The 19,418-nt window shown below is 27.9% G+C and overlaps 1 protein-coding gene across 2 annotated transcripts in view; it reads left to right on the forward strand.

Annotated features, from left to right (window-relative positions):
* LOC129974933 (afadin-like) overlaps nt 1-19,418 on the forward strand; it is a 110,165-nt gene that overhangs the window by 70,664 nt on the left and 20,083 nt on the right. For both annotated transcript variants that reach the window (XM_056087735.1, XM_056087736.1), the window contains exons 2-12: nt 7,533-7,725; nt 9,597-9,706; nt 10,901-11,002; nt 12,734-12,905; nt 13,859-14,143; nt 15,413-15,559; nt 15,871-15,974; nt 16,196-16,396; nt 16,576-16,625; nt 17,131-17,381; nt 18,900-19,105. In XM_056087735.1, the coding sequence (XP_055943710.1) occupies nt 7,533-7,725; nt 9,597-9,706; nt 10,901-11,002; nt 12,734-12,905; nt 13,859-14,143; nt 15,413-15,559; nt 15,871-15,974; nt 16,196-16,396; nt 16,576-16,625; nt 17,131-17,381; nt 18,900-19,105 (1,821 nt within the window). The remainder of the gene's footprint in view (nt 1-7,532; nt 7,726-9,596; nt 9,707-10,900; nt 11,003-12,733; nt 12,906-13,858; nt 14,144-15,412; nt 15,560-15,870; nt 15,975-16,195; nt 16,397-16,575; nt 16,626-17,130; nt 17,382-18,899; nt 19,106-19,418) is intronic.

Raw genomic sequence — 19,418 nt, forward strand, 5'->3', positions numbered from 1 at the left:
GTAATTCAAGAAAAATATTTATAACTCGAGAAATATTTGGAATATTGGCAACATCTTGGTATCGTTTGAAAGCTAAAGGATCAGAGAACATTATTAAGCAATAAAAAAATATTCGATATTTTGAACGATTTTCGAAGTTTCAAGTGTGTACATACACCTTAAAAGTTATTTAAAAGAAATCAAATTTGCCATAAAATATCTTAAGATTATGTCCAGAAATTTCTGTGTAAAGCTGAACTAATCTTAATATATGCAAATTGATGGCGGCTGATTTAGTGGTTAAAATCGGATTCTGTGCGTAGGTCGTTTGAGTGCATATTTGAACAGTTGCCGCCAGTAAGGTGAATAAACTTGCGTCAGAAACACTCTAAAAGTAACTTCCGAAGTTCTAGTCTTAGCGTATGTGGATTCTGTGACGTACCATAGACAAAATTTTAAATGCATCATTTTTAGTAAAACAATGAATGTTATATTTTATCTTCCTTTAATTGAAGTTATACTTTAGTATAAAAAAGTTAATAAAAATGCAACCATTTTAATTCATATCTTTCATCTAATTTATTTAGTATTTATTTACTATTTTCTTAGTATTTAAAAGTGTAATAAAGAATCCCAAAGAAAAGAAAATCCCAATTATTAAAACAATATACATCCATTTTAAATCCATATTTTTAAGCTGTACCCTTTATTTATCTTATTGTTGGCAAAAGTAAATCTAGTGCTTTTATTTAATGTAATTAAATTTGATTAAATTAAATTTTTGCATATTGGCTATCGTATTATAAATTTATTTATATAATGTTTGTGTTTTGATTGCATCGATCAAATAATTAGAAGTTGGAAAATTGGAAGTTAACATTGGAAAATTATGTTGTGTATGTTTGGCGTACTTTTCTTTATAAAATTATTTATCTAAATGACTATTTTAAAACTTTTTTTTTTTTTTTGCTAAAAATTAATATATAGGAAATTTTAACTTTTAGGCCGAAACATCGTGGTATGGCTAATGTTTTGGAATTAATTCTTTTTATATTTTTAAAATTCATTCCTTATTATAGAAGCAGTAATGTGGACGTAAACACACGCACAATGTATTTAATATCGTTGTGAAGCGCTGAGTATAAATTTATTAATTGAAACAATGAAAAGTATCATAATATGTTGCTACAAATATTTTTTAAAATTTATCAGAAAATCGCACTGAAATAAAATTGGTATCATTGAAAAATTTTTTAATGCGACTAAGAGATCCTAAGTTCTGAATCTGTTATTTCCATTTTATAAAAAAAGATCAAAGAAAGTAACAAAACACAATAATCAAACTTAATTATGTTATGCAGAAAAATAGTGTGTGTGAAGTATTATTCTTCAAAGTTATGTAAGAAAAACGTTAACATTTTAAATAATTTTTTATTAAAATTTTGAAAATTCTGTCTTGATGATTACCTGTTATACAAGAAATAACTGTGTCCCAAATTTGGTTGCTCTGGATCCGATGTTATGTCTTGTAGAGCTTTTTGGACGTTTTTTTTATCATACATATTGTATCATTACATGACGGAGTTTATAGTTAATATGCCATCCAATAAACCTAATCGTATTTTTTAAAAATTAACAACGGAGTTCATCTTTTTTTTATTAAAATTAATTATTTCAAACTGCTCTTAATATCATAGTGCATTTGATTGCATATTTCAAATAATAAAAATAACAAACTGTACTTCTCAAAATTAAACATAATGAAAATCATTGAAGCTTAAAATATGAAATTTATAGACCAATGCACATTTAATTACATTTCTTACATTCCTACAATAGATCGATACGGGGGAAAAAAATCCATTGAATCTTCTGCATTTTAATATCTCCCGTTCGATGATCCACCCTACCGGTTCCGCGAACCAGTCGGCAAGTAAGGGCCAAGTGTATCTAATCCGCTAAGTTGGTTACGCTTGAGGAGGAACTTCCCACTGAGACCAGCCACCGGATGCTGAACGCGAATTACCGTCCCATTCTTTCTTCGGGTGCATTTTGCGGAACTCTGCCGTTTGCCTTTTGTTCCCCTAAGTGGCGTGAAACTTTTCCTCAAAAGAACTTCTGGAACGGGCCCCTTTGCAACAGTTGAAAAACAACCATTCATACTGACCGTTTGTTTTTTTATATGCTAATTGGGAAATAACGGGGCGTAGGCGTTGATTGTGTTTATGTTGCTTCGAATTTGGAAGATTTCATTGACTTCTGGTCGTTGAATGCTAATAGAAACAAATCGAATTTAAAATAGCATCTGGCATAACATAATTTATTGGAACATAGATCTTGATTTAAATATAGATCATCAGCATGACCGTATAAGCAGTTATGGGCAGATTGAAATTAGAAATTGTATACTGATGAACAATTAAAAAAAAAATGGCTTATCATTTGACTATGAGTATGGTAACCATACGCCCCAATAATTTGAGTCTCTTTCGAATTTAACAGGTTTTTCGAGATATCCCTCAAAAGCTTTCAAAAATTCCAGAATTTCATTTTGATTAAATTAGTAAATCTTTAGTGCGGCGTACTATTTAAATCTGAATTAAAAGAAGAGATCTGATTTTATCTAATTTAGTGTTAATTTCACTCGTGTTATGTAAACATTTGAAGTGGATGATGCTGGCTTTGTTGATACCCTTGTCATCTGACCAGAGCTAGAGAAGGTACATTTGCCATCAAATTCATCATTATATAAAGTTATTTGGATTGACATAAATTCTCCCATTTTTTTCAATAAAACAGAAACCTAGATGTTTCTGTTCTTATCTCACACAAATTATATCTTCACTTGTCACTCAGTTATTAATTAATCAAATTAATTAATAAATCAGCTGATCTGGGCGTCCCAGATTCGAGTCCTGGTTCGGGCATGGTTGTACTTTTCCTTGTGTTCTCTCTGTGAGGTGTGTGAAAGAGCTTAAGAAAGAACAAAAGAGAACCTTAAAAAGGGGTTGTGCAAGCGAGTGTGTGAGTGTCATCTTCATATGAGCTAGAAGTCAGACTTCTGCCCTCGGGTGCTCAGGGGTCTTTACCCTCAGAAGCTACTGCACCCCCTTTCCGTTGTAACGCTGACACGACATCATCATCAATTAATAAATCAAATGCATCTCCTAAGCTATAAATGAATCATTTTTCTTAAATCTATCTCAATCCTAAAAATATTTTTTAAATATATCATCACTAGAAAAAAAAAATGGTCTTTTAAAGGGTTACAGTACCATAGCAAGGTAAATCACTCATATGATATTGAATTGTGTATTCTGTTAAGATATTTAAAGTGGACATTGATATAAAATAAGATGGAAATATTGTGAATATTGCTTTTACGTAATAAAAATCTGTTGAGGGACAAATCTTACTACATATGCTCATAAACCTGGAGTTGCGTTGGATGCCTTTTAAACCAAACCGAAAGACCGCGGATTCGAACCAATGTCACTAAATATTCTCTCTGCACGCAGAGATTATTCATTTTAAATCCATTTTCACTCGTGTTGTGTAAAAATTTGAAATGGGTGATTTGTTGCCACCCTTGACATCTGACTACAATTCAAACACTTTTTAAGTTCTCAATACAATAAGATTTTTATGTGTGGCCAAAATTTGGACTCTAGGGTTATGGATATCGTGGTTCTGAGTACGAATTACCTCAATATTCTCACTGCGAAACGCGCGAGTCAGTGATTTCTGTTGATGTTGTATAATGCAAATCACTGACAGAATCACTATTCCTATCTATGATATATCTATATTACGTAAGTAAAGTTTTTTTATCTTTCGGCATCTAATTTTTCGTTCAATTAAATGTCTATTTTTAGAAAGTATTGTGTGGTTCCTGATAAGAACGTGTGATGCGTATGTTGATAAAGTTGGGCTATAAAATATTGAGAAAGCATCTGGGCCAACTCAGCGAGTTCCATAAAGGATTCAAGCAAGAAAAATAATTTTTTTAAAAAAGTCTTGTACTTCGGCTATTCTTTTTGGTATTATTTTTTAAAGTTGAAAATTGTTATTAGTCAAGTTATTCCACGATGTTGCATTCGATGATGAGAGAATGAATTGCTTTTCTCTGAGGATAACAAGCAACAGATTAAGAATAGTGCAGATTGTAATTAGTATTGTGCTGGAGCAATTGACACTTGATGAAAACCAAGAATGATTTAGCTATTATTTAACTCTTCTTTGCATGATGATGGAAATTTACATCATAACATATAGTGAACAAAAAATTGTACTCAAACAGGTGTAATGTAAATTGGTTGTTGCTGACAACTTTTTTCACGACAATGCGTAATAAAAAAACGCAGCTGTCAAAAAAAAAAAAAAAAAAGTCCCATTCATTATAGCGGGTTTGAACTTGTCATTCCGCTGTTTGTTGTGGTTGGAAGAAACTCGCGATTTCTTGAATATCTTTTATAATTAATCTGATATTTTTTTGCTTATAAAAGCAATAATGAGTGGAGGTATATAAGAGAGGGACATTGAAGATTTTGTACTGAGCTTAACATGTAAATTTGCATGATGATAGATATTTCCATCATACTTTTTTTAAAAAAATTATTTTATATTATATACTTATACTTGAATTTTTTAAACTTTTTTTTCTCCTTAAGCTAGAGCATGAATTATATCATCCTGATTAATTTCACAAGAAAAAGAAAAAATCATGCAAAGTGGGATTAAAATTCCTAAATTCGGCGATTCAATATGTAACTAAAATTTCAAATGAGTTTGGGGAGTTGGAAGGGATAATGTGAAAATAATTGCATCATAAAAATCCCCCCCCCCTCCATAGTGTTAAGTTTCCACATTTATTCCAGGAGATACATTAATTTTTCGTTGACAGAAGAAAAAATCTGTAGCTTATCTAAAAACCCAACACCAGTTTCATCATGTTTACATATCGAATTTATAAGTTTTTTTTCTTTCTGAGTTTGATATAATTGATTTAAATAGATTACACTGGGCTTCTTTTCCTTTTCTTGCAAGATTTGCCTTTGAAAGTGTTCTACTTTATTTTCTTCGTAGGTAGAAGCGAAGGAGTTCAAGTAGGTTAAAAACCTACAGGATATGGAGAATGCGTGGTATATAAGAAAGAAACAGTTATTAAACATTTTTCTTCTGCAGAAGGTTATAAATTAATGACATTTAAAAGTTTACTAACTATAACTTTTTGAGTATCAGACGTGCGCATGTCGATTCAAAATTTTGACCTTTAACTTTTTTTAGTGTTTAGATTAAAATATTGAGATTTTTTAATTTTCGATCAGTATAAGGCGCGGAACAGTCGTTTTAATCTTGATTTAAACAGTTAGAAAGTCGTGTAACCCTCGTCTGATGCATTTCAAAAAGCAGAGCATTTTAATTTCTGTTTCGTAAAACTTTATAGTGATGCCTAGCAATTTCAGTAACGTATTTGGTAAAAAAAATCCATCAGTCGGAAATTTATCCTTTATTTTTGTTCATCCAAAACACTCTTCAGGCGTCTTGAATGCTCCAGTCGAACCACTTCATTTGCATTCTTATATTTAATTTAAATATATATAAATATAAAATAAAAGAGAAGAATCGCTACTCTTATTATTAAAATATTTTGAAAGTATTTAATGTGAAGTTTGATGTAATTTTATTCAATTAAAAATATTTGATACTGTTTTCCGTCAGATGACAAGAACTTGGAAATAAAACAGAACAAAAAAATAATTCTCGAAATTCTAGTTCACGGAGGTTAATCTATTCAGATCCATAGTAGAAGGTAGTAATTAAATTTTGAAAATAATTGTTGTATACGGGAGGGAGATCGATTATATTCTAACTAATCTAATAACTAATTTTACTTTTAATAATAATAATAATAATTAGGTATGTTTTGGCACTCTGCATGCCACTTCGTATGACTTAAAACGACGACATTTATAAAAAATATACTTTGGAATTGGAAATTTTCACCTTGAAACACTTTTTTAATAAATTAAAAAATTAAGTTCCTTTTTGAAAACGCTTGAAAATATTATTAAACAAAATTAATTTTTACACTAATTTAAAAATCAAAGAATTGTCTTTTTAATGTTTTCTGTTTACTCCTAAATGTTAACATTGCAACTACCAACGGAAACAAGAATTTTTCCAAAATGCTTGTCCAAACACAAAACAGACGGCTTTCTGCACTGTTTCAGCTAGTTCCATATAGTACACGATAAAATCAAAGGGAGAGCACAGACCCGATTTTTTTCATTTGGACACGACCCCTCCTCGTGTCAATAACAGTGACAGACAAGTCTTTGTATGAATCACGCTTTTATTTTTCTTAATTTCTTTCCATTCTTCTACCATCCTGTGCTCACGGATAAGGATCTTAATGTGCGCGATCTGCTGGAGCCTTTAGCCATAACGTTCCCTTGAACTTCTGTCATTGTCATGGTCATTGTTTCAGATGGGTTCTTGTTTATTATTCTTGGGTGGGTTAAAGTTTCGGTGAAAAAACGATTGTTGCAGCTGATACCGAACTCTATGAATAAACAGCCGCTTGTGTATCCTGTATGAGAAAAAGATAATGTATTACATTTCGAATTATTGTTTGTAAAAATAAATTGGAAAAACAGGTGGTGTCAATCAAAATGTTTCGACGGCTTTAAATATCTTTATTATTTGCTTCGGTTTTATTTAGTTAATTCTTATTGATCCCCTAAAAGAAGAAAGAGCCAGCAATTTTGAAATCCTGTTTTGAAAATAAGTTAGTTTTTGAAGTTTTTTCTGAATAAAAGTTTTGTGTATTTTACCTTTTCGTTGTTATGATTAAAAAAGAAAAAAGAAAGAAAGAAAAAGAAAAAAATTGTGTTGTAGTCAGTTAATTTTAATCTCATTTAATGAAGTATTGCTAATATTTAATATATATGATCTACATTATTTTTCCACGATAATTATCTTTAAAAAAAAAACAAATCTGCTCTTTTGAATTGGAGGAGTGGAATAAAATTCTGGTGCATCCATGACATTTTAAAAATATTTCATCAAAGATTTCCAAATCGATAAATCAAACGAGATTATTTTTTTTATAAAAAATTTGCTGTTATTTAACGTTTTATTGTTTTTGTAGCATCACCAAAAACATTCCTTGCATCATAAAATACTATACAACCAACCAACCAACCTAATATTGTATTCGCCTATTTTTTACACTTTCTTACTATACAGTTAGAGTAAAAGGCATTTTTTGTTTATAAGTATGTGGCTATGGAATAATTTTGTAGCCCCCCCCCCCCCCAAAAAAAATGTGATAATCAGTAGATGAAATTTTAAAATGCCCCTATTTCAAAGCTGGCATGACTGAGCACATCAAAAGCTTAGCTTTAATTCATTTTTAAGACTTTAAGAATTGTTTCATTGTGATTTAATTATGATTCTATCTTGCATTAGTGCTGTAATTTTCTAAGGTTTTTTTTTTTTTTTTTTTTTTTTTTAAAGCTTCTAAATTAACTTCTTTTTGTCTGTTTTAGGATTTGGAGTTCCATGGAGCTATGCGATTTTATTTTCAAGATGCTGGTCAAAAAGTAGCTACTAAATGCATCAGAGTTTCCAGTACAGCTACCACAACGGATGTCATCGAAACTCTGATTGAAAAATTCCGTCCTGACATCAGAATGTTATCTATTCCTGAATATGCCTTGTACGAAATACATGAAAACGGAGGTACGGAATTATTCTTTTATTTAAATGAAATGTCCAGAAAACGGATTGATTTATGTTCCGTAAATAAGAAGGTTATTATTTGATTGTCTTTTCTTCTAATTAGTCTCTAGCAGAAACGAAACAAAACAAATCAATTGAGTTTTTGCTAATAAAAAAAGCAAGAAAGAGGAAAAAGAAATCGGTCATGTTAGCGCGAACGTCATTTATTCGGATAAGTTTGCAAAAAATACAGTAGATCCCCCCCCCCCCAAATTTCTAATCTAATAAAAGAATTCAAAATCAGTTTACAAATCACTGTAAGACAATCAAATAATTAGCAGTGTTTGTTGAATAGGTAAAGCCATAATTTGAACAAAAGTTCCCATTTTGATGGCTTGCCATTTTCATCTATTATATAACTTTTGGTCTGTTTGATTTTGAAGGAAATTGCTTTATATAGCCGAAAAAAAATGTTTCCTTTTTGAAAGTGAATCAATTTTGTAATTTATATTGAATTTGTATTTTCCATAATTTTTGTGGGACCGTTTCATCATTTGTTGTACTATGACCACTTGCAACTTTTGTCCTTAATATTTTTTGTAGCTTGCACACTAGCCTCTAAATTTGTGTAGAGTATCTGAAAAATTTGCAGAAATCGGATAGATAATTTTTTATTTGGTCATTTGTTTGAATTCACAAAATCAACTTTTTAAAATATTATAAAAAATTATTTTAGACTTTAATTAGGTTAATTTCCAAGTACTGCTAGTTTGACTTTTTGAAATGAGATTCATTTTCCACCAAGAATAAGTTTTTTCAATCCTCATGAACAAGCATAAGATTTAATAGCATTTTTACTCAGATTTACAAATACAATCCATGTATGTTTTTAAGAATTTCAGCAGTTTTTAGAAGTTTATTCATGCTAAATATGTTTTCTGGCTTTTATTTTATAAGAATGCTGCAGTTTTGTAAATTGTTAATTTACAAAATCATATGTATAATTGTATTTGCTAGGCTGGCTATTCTATATGATTGTACTATTTTAATGTTCAGTTCTATTAATCAAAATTGCATATTATTTGAGAATATTTTCATAGATTAAAAAGGTTTCAGTAGTTAAAAAATTTGTTTTAAGCATGTTTATTAACAAGTATTTTGATTCAGCTGTCCATTATTGTCATTTAATATTTTCCCTGTGATTGTTTTAATAATATGTGAGCATAAAATACAAATATTACATATTTTTTTCCTGCTGGACTGTTATATATGACTTTTAAAGGAAAAAAAAAAGTAAATTTGATAAAATATAGTATTTTAAAAGTGCACTTTTATATAGATTAACATACATATTTTGTTATTTTAATTATTTTCTGCTATTCAGTATTTTACTTTTAATTCATTAGTATGAATTTTAAGAAGTTTTGAAAACTATTGATCTTAAAAAAATTCATTGTAAGATCTTGCTACTATTATGGAACTACAATTTGATTAAATAAGTTGATTATTGGATAATTAAGTTCATGTACATGTAAAAAAAAAAAAAAAAAAAAAAAAACCAGAACTCAATTGGATCAGGAAAGTAAATATAAAATCGACTACAAAATTCTGTCTCCTGAAAAACGAAACAAACTGAATTCTATAAACGTGTTTAAAATTCAAAGCACTTTAAGAAAAGATATTTTCAGAAATTATGTTTTAAAAAATTAATGAATACTCATAAGATTGAAATACAAAGCATAATGATGCAAGAAATTTTCTTTTTTTATTTCAAGGAATTTGTTTAATTTTTATGCATGCAATATTTTGTATTGATTAAATGATGAATGTTTTAAAAAAAAATGTATGTCCATGATTAGATGTTTGCAAATAATATACATTTTCTTGAGTAGAAGAGAGGAAGCTAAAAGGTGAAGAAAGACCTTTGTTAGTGCAGCTGGATTGGCATAAAGATGACCGAGAAGGCCGCTTTCTGCTGAGGAGAATGGATGAAAAATCTTACGTAAGTTTCAATTTCTGTTTTAAATAGTTTTGGGGAAATCAAAAAGCAAATGTAAATTCAAATTTTTCGAATATAAAAGAAGATGTAAATCATTTTCCTCCATTTAAACTTTTAATTTCATAAATGTTGGAGCCTCCCCCCAGAAAAGAAGAAGAAAGAAAGAGAGAGTGTAAGAAAATATAACTGATAAAAACTTTCTGAAGCTAAGTCAAAAGTTTAGATTAAAAAGCAATTGAAGATAGTTAATGATAATTGTTTTTAATTCCTCACTTCTGAATTACTGTTATAGAGAAAATTAAATAAAAAATTATTTATGCTAAGAATATAATTTGCCCAGTTTAAATTATCTTTGTTACTGTGAGATTTAAGAGAAAAATGTAAATTTTCCTGTAATTAGATTGTAATAATTAAATATCTTATAATTTTAATTTTTGATAATTTGAATATATACTTCCGAGATGCATAGAATTTTTTTCCTTTTTCTCATATATTCTATCCAGATTACTACCTACAAATACTATCTTTCTCATACAAAAAGCGAATTCCAATATATATATTGCCTTGTAAAATTATATAAGCTCTGAATATTTCCCTGCTGTCTCTTTTTCATGTTTTCTGTCTTCTCATTTTTAACTACATTATTACCTGGTTATGGATTTAACAAATACCTTTTAAAATGTGTTTAAAAATACAGCATTTTTCTAAACATGAGTGTAACAATAGCAAAATAGTTTGGGAGAATTCATTATTTACTTCCTTTACCTATATATATATATATATATATATATATATATATATATATATATATATATATATATATATATATATATATAACTCTCAATACCAAATATATATATAACTCTCAATACCAAAAAAAAAAAAGGTCAATGGTTTTTAGACTTATTTTTCTCCTTTAATTGGAGGAAAACAAAAATTCCTCACTAACTTATGCAGCTAATGAATCAAATTTATGATTTTTCTGTGTATTAATAAATGTTTAATTACTAGTTTCATAAATTTTTTATATTTTTAAATTGAGGTATTGATTATCTAGCATATAAGATGATAATTACTGCATTACCATGATAATTACTGAATTATCATCACCAATTTAAAATTTACCTCATTCTTTTCAGTATAAGGTTTTTGTTTGTATTTATGTTTTGAATTAATTCATGTTTATATTATTTATAGATATCTAGCATGGATGCTTGTGATAATGAAAACTTCAAGAGGAAACTTTCAAAAAGAGAAAAGAAAGAGAAGAAGAAAAGGGAAAAGCGTGAACGATTAAAAGTAACATATATTTTCATTCAGTATTTTTTTTTTTTTTTTTTTTTTTTAATATTACAAGTTGAAAGTTTAGAAATGGTGCTTTTAATTTATTAAAGAATCAATATAATATATTCTTTCCTTGTGCTGGCAGTGTTTTCTGGTTTATGATATGCAAGGTGTAACCAAAAATTTTTATCTGTTACTTAAAAGCTCTTCTATTAAAATATTTCTAAATAGTCACCACTGTTTTGCATTGTCTTCTTACTTCTCAATAGTAGGATTTATACAAAAACTGGCTTTTTGAAAAACCGGCTTTCAAATTCAATATTTCCAAAAAAAAAAAAAAAAAGTTTTAGCTAGCTTCTAAATTTTTGTCAAAAAAAAAAAAAAATAGAATGTGGAAAATATTTTATTTGATTTATATTAACTAATAAAAAACAAAATCAATGTAAAAAGTCCAAATATATATATATATAAAATTAAGAATTACATACTACTTACACAAAATAATGAAAACTCAAACAAAAATTATCAAATAATATTGAAATTATTTTCACTAATTTTAATTTCTCCTAAGAAAATAGGATTTTAAAAAACATAAACACTGAACGGTGGCTAAGTTTTTTTTCTTATTTTGGACACAATATTGCCTGAAATTGAAAATACCCGTTCACTAGCTACTGAGTTCGGTTTTATGGTTTTCATGGCATCAAATAACAAACCTAAGTTTTTTTTCGTCTTTCATTCATTGACTCAAATAATGAAAATTCAGATTTCAGTGTCTTTGGATTTTTAAGTTTCTCTTCAGGGTCTTCAAGAAACTTTTGAATTGATTTTTCCATGGCTTCTTTTGAAAAAGCATTATTCTGATGAGTAGTTTCTTCGATTTGCTCTTCATCAGAATTGATTTTCACATAAGAATTCAGAAATATTCTAGACAGTATCTTTCCAGATAGCTCAGTAATTCGTTTTTGAAGCTAAAGTAAGTGTACTAGATTTCTTCGCTGAACTGGAAATGTGCAAATACAGCAAAAGAATTGCTAATTCTACTTCTTTCTTGAATTCGTTCTTCAAAAGGATAAAATAATTTCAAACTTATTTCAGTGTTTAAATTTTTTAGTTCATTTAACAGAAATTCAGATATATCTTCACTTGTTAATAAATTAGTATCTCATTGCTGAAGCCTTCAGCTGCTAGACAGATCAGTCCCAATTGTTTTTGAGAAGAAGAGGAATATTCAGGTGTTCAGGAAAACCTATTTTCTTAATTCAAAAACCGATTTTCAAATGGACAAATTTACTTTAAAAAACCGTGTTTAGAAAACTGTCAAACCTTATTCAAAAGCCATTTTTGTTTGATGCAAAAGGTTTAGTTTATAGAAATAATATTGAAATAGTCCCATGAAGCACCAGCACTCATCTGAGCAACAAGGGTGTTTGCCCATTCAGCTCCAAAGAAATCCATTCCTTTTGTCTCCTTGATCTAGGGTCTTCCCTTCCTCCGCAGAGAAAGGGAAATAGTATATGCTTTTATAAACAAAATTAGACTTCAAAATTAATAGTAACTTTAGTTTCTGTTATGGCTTATTCTGGCTGTAAAGTTCTCTATTTTCTTTAGTTATAATTGTATAATTAAGTATCTGTATATTTTATCAGGAGTAGATAAGTTTTGGTAACTACTAAAATATGGATCCAAAGATAATGTGTGTAATAAATTTTCTGTCTTTATTAAGCCTTTTCTTCTCCATTACAGGCTGCAGAAGAAAGTAAAAAAGATGGCATTGCTGAACGCTTATATTCAGAATTGCCAGAAACAAGTTTCACTCGATCTATATCAAACCCTGAAGCTGTGATGCGGCGTAGGCGTCAACAAATCCTTGAAAAGAAATTACAACAATTTTGCCAAGAAGGTGGATCTGATGCTGGTATGTTAATGTTATTTTAAAATAATGGAAATAGTTTATTTAATATTTATTCATCAATTTTTTTAATAAAAAAGAGAGTAACAATGAGTGTTTGAGAGCTACAATGAAAATCCCATGTATCATGAATTATGAATACAATTACAGAAAGCTCCATTATTTAAATTATTACTTTAACTTATATAATTTTAATTTTTGATGTTTTCTTTATATTTTTATTTGTTTTTTAGTCTGTGAACTATCAGTATCAAATAGCTGATTCAAATAAACTAGTAAATTGAATTATTCACTTAAGGCTATCAGTTTCTATTATTTACTCATCTTTTGATGATGTTAATCTATATAAATTGTGCTTATAATTGAGATGCATCAACAATTATTGGAATTTCCATTTCACTGTGGTAAATAGTACCTTAGTGTATGCTGTTTACTATGCAAATTAAATTAGCTACAAATCAATTTGAAACAATTATATATAAATACAACAAATGACTTTAAGAAAACTCATTGAGTGATTTTTACAAAACAACAATTTTAAACTATGTATACTTGAGTTTTTTATCCAATTGCTAAACTGTTTCGAATTCTTTTCCAGTATATTTAGACATAGTTATCTAATTTAGAATCTTATTTTGAATTTTAGATTTTTTTAGAAAACCTCAATTATTTCAAATGAGTTTAATTTTTTATCCATGTTCAAACAGTCCGTTATCTTACTGATTACTTATCATGCAATGATAAAGTTTGAAAAGTGCAGCCTTAGAATTTTTTTTGAAATGTGTTCTAAAAATAATTGTAATTTAACATTTTATTTATTTTCTTCAATGTCTTTTAGCTTTAAAATATTTTATTTGAGTGTCATATATTTTTATTTGATAATTTTATCTTTCTTAGTTGAAATTATATTTAATTCTCGAGCTACTTAGGGATTGAGCCATTTTTATTTTTAATTACAGGAGGAACACTCAGAATATTTGGTGAAGCTTTAAATAAAGATGTCCCTTATAAAACTTTACTTTTGTCAACTCGAGACACAGCATCATATGTAGTGAAAGAAATACTCAACAAATATGGATATGACAAAGAAGATCCAGTACAGTACTGTCTTGTGCAGACTATAGTTTCTCATCATAGTCAGTCAGATGGTCCTGATTTCCAAACAAATGGTGGTATTAGAGAATATATATTAGATGATGATGACTGTCCTTTAATGATCCAGCAACAACATAATAGAAATAGAGGTGAGTGAATTGTGTGTGTGTAACATAACCTCTTGAAATTGAGGTTGTCGTGTAAAGATAGATTTATATTATAAACTGTGTTTCCAAATGTTAGCATATTATAGGTAGGAGGCTGTAATCTCATTTTCTTGATTTGTGAGCATAAAGTTTTTCAGTGAATTTATATTCTGTGACTTTGAAGGGGTTTCTTTTTTATTTTGCTTTTTTTGTAATCTTGCCTAATTCAAAAATTGTATTAAGAATTTGAAAGAATTATTTGTAATTAGCCAGTTTTATTTACATCATTTAAGTTCCTTCACATCAGTAATATTTATATATTATCAGATTGACTTGCCAATGAGGGGGAGGATGGGATTTGCATACTACACATTCAAAAATTTGGAAAATTGCTTCTGCATGCAATGTGTTAAGCATGTAAACATTTTATATTGATCCTTTAATTCAGAATTTAGTTTCCAAATTACAATAGGATCTTTTGCAATTATTTGTGATGGGGAGCCTTGCCAGTATCAAAAAAGAAATTTCTCTAAAAATAATTAAATGCATTTCTAGTATTTGCTTGTTCATATTTTATGATATCATCTGTTGAAATTTTTTCAATTTACCAGCCTCAAAAAAAAAAGTATTGAAAATTAACTGACTATTTGAATTACAATATTAATATATAATTTTATATTTCAGAAAAACAAAATTTAATAACATTTTTGTAAGTTAAAAAAAACTCACTATTGTTTGAAAGTGATATGGCATATTTCTTAGTTCATTATCATATAACTTTGAATGTCTGCTAATTGACAATTGAGTGTCTGCTAACAGAGTTTTAAAAATGCATTGTATATGGATGAAGTCTATTACCTTTTTAGCATATAGGCCAGAATTTTGGATTTAAATTTCTATTTTGAAAAATGGTATTTGTTATATCGGGTATTACTGTATCAGAATTAAAATTTTTCAAAATTACATTTCAGTGCTTAAACAAAAGTATAACTGTCAAGTAAAGTACAGTGCATAAACAAAAGTATAACTATTTTTCCTAAGATCAAAAAATTTTGCATCAAACATATTTTTTGTGTTGTGTTTAGTTACTTGAAATTGAGATCTGAAAATTCTTTGCTTAGCAATAAATATAATTGTATTTGAGTTTTTATATTAAAGCTATTGAGACTACTTTTTTCAAAATAATCTAGAAAAGTTTTATTAATAGCATAAACAATGAGCTCAAATAACTATTCTTTTTTAAAAATTAATTTTAAATTGTCTTTGTTGTAGGTGCTTTATCATTTCATGTCAGGAGACGTCCTGCTGATTATCAACCTAGGAAGCGGAAAAAAAAGGCAAAACCAACTAAAGATGATATGGGTTACAGATCTGATGATGGCAATGAAAAATTGCCATACTTGTTGGAATTAAATCCAGGTAAAATTCCACAATGATTTTTCATGTAACAATATTGATGGTACTAATTTTTTCAATAAAATTTCCATTTACTACATTTGATGATTTTAAGGAGCTAATAATAATTGATATCTATAATGGATATAATTTTGATTACAGATATCCCTAACTATAAAGATGTAAATTGTGTTAAAAATAGAACTTTAAAATATGCTTTTCTTTGTGAATATTGGGCCAGTTATAAATATAAAGTTTCATAATTTCTATTTACTATTTTATGAATAAAATGCCATTGCAATTATTTCACCTCATTGGGGAATGAACTTTTATAGATGGAAGTGAAAGTCATGGACCTCCTAAAAAACATAGACTTTATCTAAATGTTACTGAAGTTGGAAGTGAGCGAAGCAGTTCGATAGGTGGGCAATATTTGCAGGTATGTAGCTGAAATTTTTGGCACTATCCTTTAAGTATTATCTTAAAAGCAAAGGAAAATATTGTAATTTTTAGAAAGATTTGTCTTTAGTAACAAGTGAATGGATGATAGTGTGTACAGTAAAAAAAAAATTATATATATATATTTCTTATAGAATTATTTTACTTTTCCTTTTTCCTCTCAACAATATCTAATATAAATAAAATTTATTGCTTTCACAGTTGTTTGGACCCAACGTTCAGCCTCGACATTGTGTCATTGCTCATACTCAAGGAATTGTAACGGTAACCCCTAGCAGCAGAGATGCTGAAACATATGTAAACAACATGAGGATATATGAAACTACTATATTGCAAAATGGAATGGTTGTACGATTTGGAAAACTCCATACTTTTAGATTTGTAGATCCTTTACATGATCAGGTATATATAAATTTTGGCATCTTAAATAGGTATTTATAATAGAGAAATATATAGATTTTGATTTGAAATAAGAACATTTTCTTGAGAACATTTTTAGATATTTTTTAATATTATAGTATCTGTAATTTATAGACTCTATACTTAATATGAATGTATTTATTTTTCTTATCCTCTTCTAGAAGCATGGGATGTTGCCTGATCCCCGTCAACACCCAGAGTTTATAGAAAGGTATACAATGTTTTTTGAGTTTTTGTTAATGTTTTGTTGGCAATTTTTTTATATAGTTTTGATAATCCTATATCATAGAGGATTATAAACGAACATTAATTTTGTTTTCATAAACAAATTGTGTTATATCTACAAATAAATATTTGGGGATTCTAATCTAGATTTAATATAACATATATATATATGAAGAGAGTTCTTGTAACATTGATGTTTATTTTTTAACTCCTTAAATATCTGAAATAAATATTTCAATTTTTCTTATTTAGCATCATTAGATTTTCTTTATATAATATTCCTTATTATGCTCTTATATTAATTTATTTCATTTTGTATTTTCTTATATTAATCATGATAAAGGAAGTTTAAACTTCACCGTTAATAATGATTAGATCTGAGGATTTTAAAACAATTTTTCTGATAAAAATAATATGCATATATTATTTATTCATTTATAAAAGATTTTAATTTTATAAAACTTATCATTATTTTATTTTATTTTTTGTAGAAGTCGAAGAGAAGACCAGTTGTCTCTTCACCATCATGGCAGCTATGAAACTACATTTGATGCTGATGGCAATGTTGAAACTGTTTCTACACATTCCAGGGATGAACGTCTTTCAAAGAAGTCAGATGATGCTCTTTCCCATAGGTCTTTGGGAAGGGAAAGCACTCATGGCCGAGGCAGCTGTGATAGGTTTGAACAAAAGAGGGGAAATGATCCTATACTCCCAGCTGTTCTGGAGTTTTGGGAAGATGGTATATGTTTACAAATCCTTTTATTACATGATTGTAATCTATCTGTAGGAATATGTAATTATTTATAAAAGTATGAGTAAAGTATATGAAGTCTTAAACATGCTGTAAGTGAATTGGAACTTTAGCTAATAACCAACAATTAGTTTGTTCATGATAATAATAGAAAGCAGTTTCTTATCCACAGTCCCTTTAAAAATATATCTCCCTATGTATTGTGATTAATCTTTTTTTTTTTTTTTTTTTTTCTTATGTAATCTTTCTATACTGTAATCAGAAATCTTTCTATACTCATCAATTTAATCTTTTAATTTAGATTGTTTAAATGTAACATTTTAAGTTTTATTATAGATTTTACCTTTCTGTAATTTTTTTTACCATAGGTATTTGTTTTCTATTTATGATTTGGGTTACCATAAATAATATATATTATTTTTTGTACTTCGTATTTTGTTTAAAAAATTAATATTATTTAAAATTTTGACATAGAGACTTAAATAATTCAAAAGCTGCATTTAGTATAATTATACATTAATAAATGAAATTGGTGCCCTTACTTTGGAGAAAAAAATATAATTGATATTTATTTCATGTTACTATTAATAGCTTATATTTATCTTTTGAAAAGGTTTGTCTTACTCCCTTTTTGTATATAATCAGTTTTAATGCAGTAATTGTATTATATATAAAAAATTTTAATCAATCTATTTCTAAAAATAATTTCCTAATCATTTAGAATCCTACCATTAATGTAACTTTAACTTTTGAGTTTCAGAGACTTTCATTTTCTTACAGAAATAAAATTCTGTGCCAACAGTTTCCTTTTTGAAACAATATACAATTAACACATTCAACGCTACAGACGAGGTATCTCGTCTTTCAAATATTACAAATTAAAGGTTCCATGTGCTAAAGTTAGTATCTTATGCCAGTTTAGATAGATTGCATTTTGTAATACATGTCTGGAGAATACCTTCACTTTTTTTCATTTAATTATTATTATTATTTACATAAAAAAATGCCGATGGTGAGAAGAATTGCTTTTGTTTTTTCATGGAATATGTATCTAATTCGTCCGTAGTGATGAATGTATTAAAAATGTTTTTCTCTCACTCTTTTTTCAGCTTTTTATTTTTCTAATTTGCAGCTCTAAACTCATTATGGCTCTAATAAAGAAATCTTGACAAAGGATAAAAATTGGACTATTTACTTAAACTATATAAACATGTTAAAGATCTCCACACCTGTTTCTTGAAAGAATGTTTTACATATATACAAATTTATATTATATTCTTTTTGAAAGCTTACTGTTTAGAGTTTTAATTTGTGTGCGGAAATAACACAAAAATGCAAAATTTGAGTATTAACATTTGATAATTTTTAAATTTTATTTTTTATTTTGCAATGTATATGTATGTTTTTTATTGAAATTAATTGTTTGTGCACAAGTATAAATAGTCTTTTGAAATACTCTTTCAGTCATTGAATACAAAAGTAAATTACATCCTATTTTTATTGCAGGTGAAGAAGCATTTTTGAATGCTGCAATAACACAGCTAGATCCTAGTCAAGTCCAATTCAAATTATCTCCTACATATGCTCTTTATATGGCAGCTCGATATCGTGCATCTACTCATTTTAGGCCGGAAACCACTCCTAATGATAGAGCTCACAGATTAACTGCACTTATGAATAATGTAGCTGCAGTTATGCATCAAGTAATTCAAGTAAGTCATTTTTTTGTGCAGGATAATAACATTAACATTTGATTTCATGTTGGGAAAAAAGAAATTCTAGATTCAAGATTTCACCATTTCAAAAAAAAAAAAAAAAAAGCATGGAGATTATTGAATAGCATCAAATTTTTTCTTCTTTCCATTTTGTGAAATGAATGCCTTTTTGAAAGTTAACAAATTTAAAATGACAAAGATAAATACTAAAGGAATACATACTAAATAATTTAATCTTTATCAGAAAAGAAATACTATTATACTTTTTAATATCAGTTTAAACATCCGTGAAATACACAAAATCAAAGAA

The sequence above is a fragment of the Argiope bruennichi genome, chromosome 7 (assembly GCF_947563725.1).
Source record: "Argiope bruennichi chromosome 7, qqArgBrue1.1, whole genome shotgun sequence".
NCBI classification, from domain to species: Eukaryota; Metazoa; Arthropoda; class Arachnida; order Araneae; family Araneidae; genus Argiope; species Argiope bruennichi.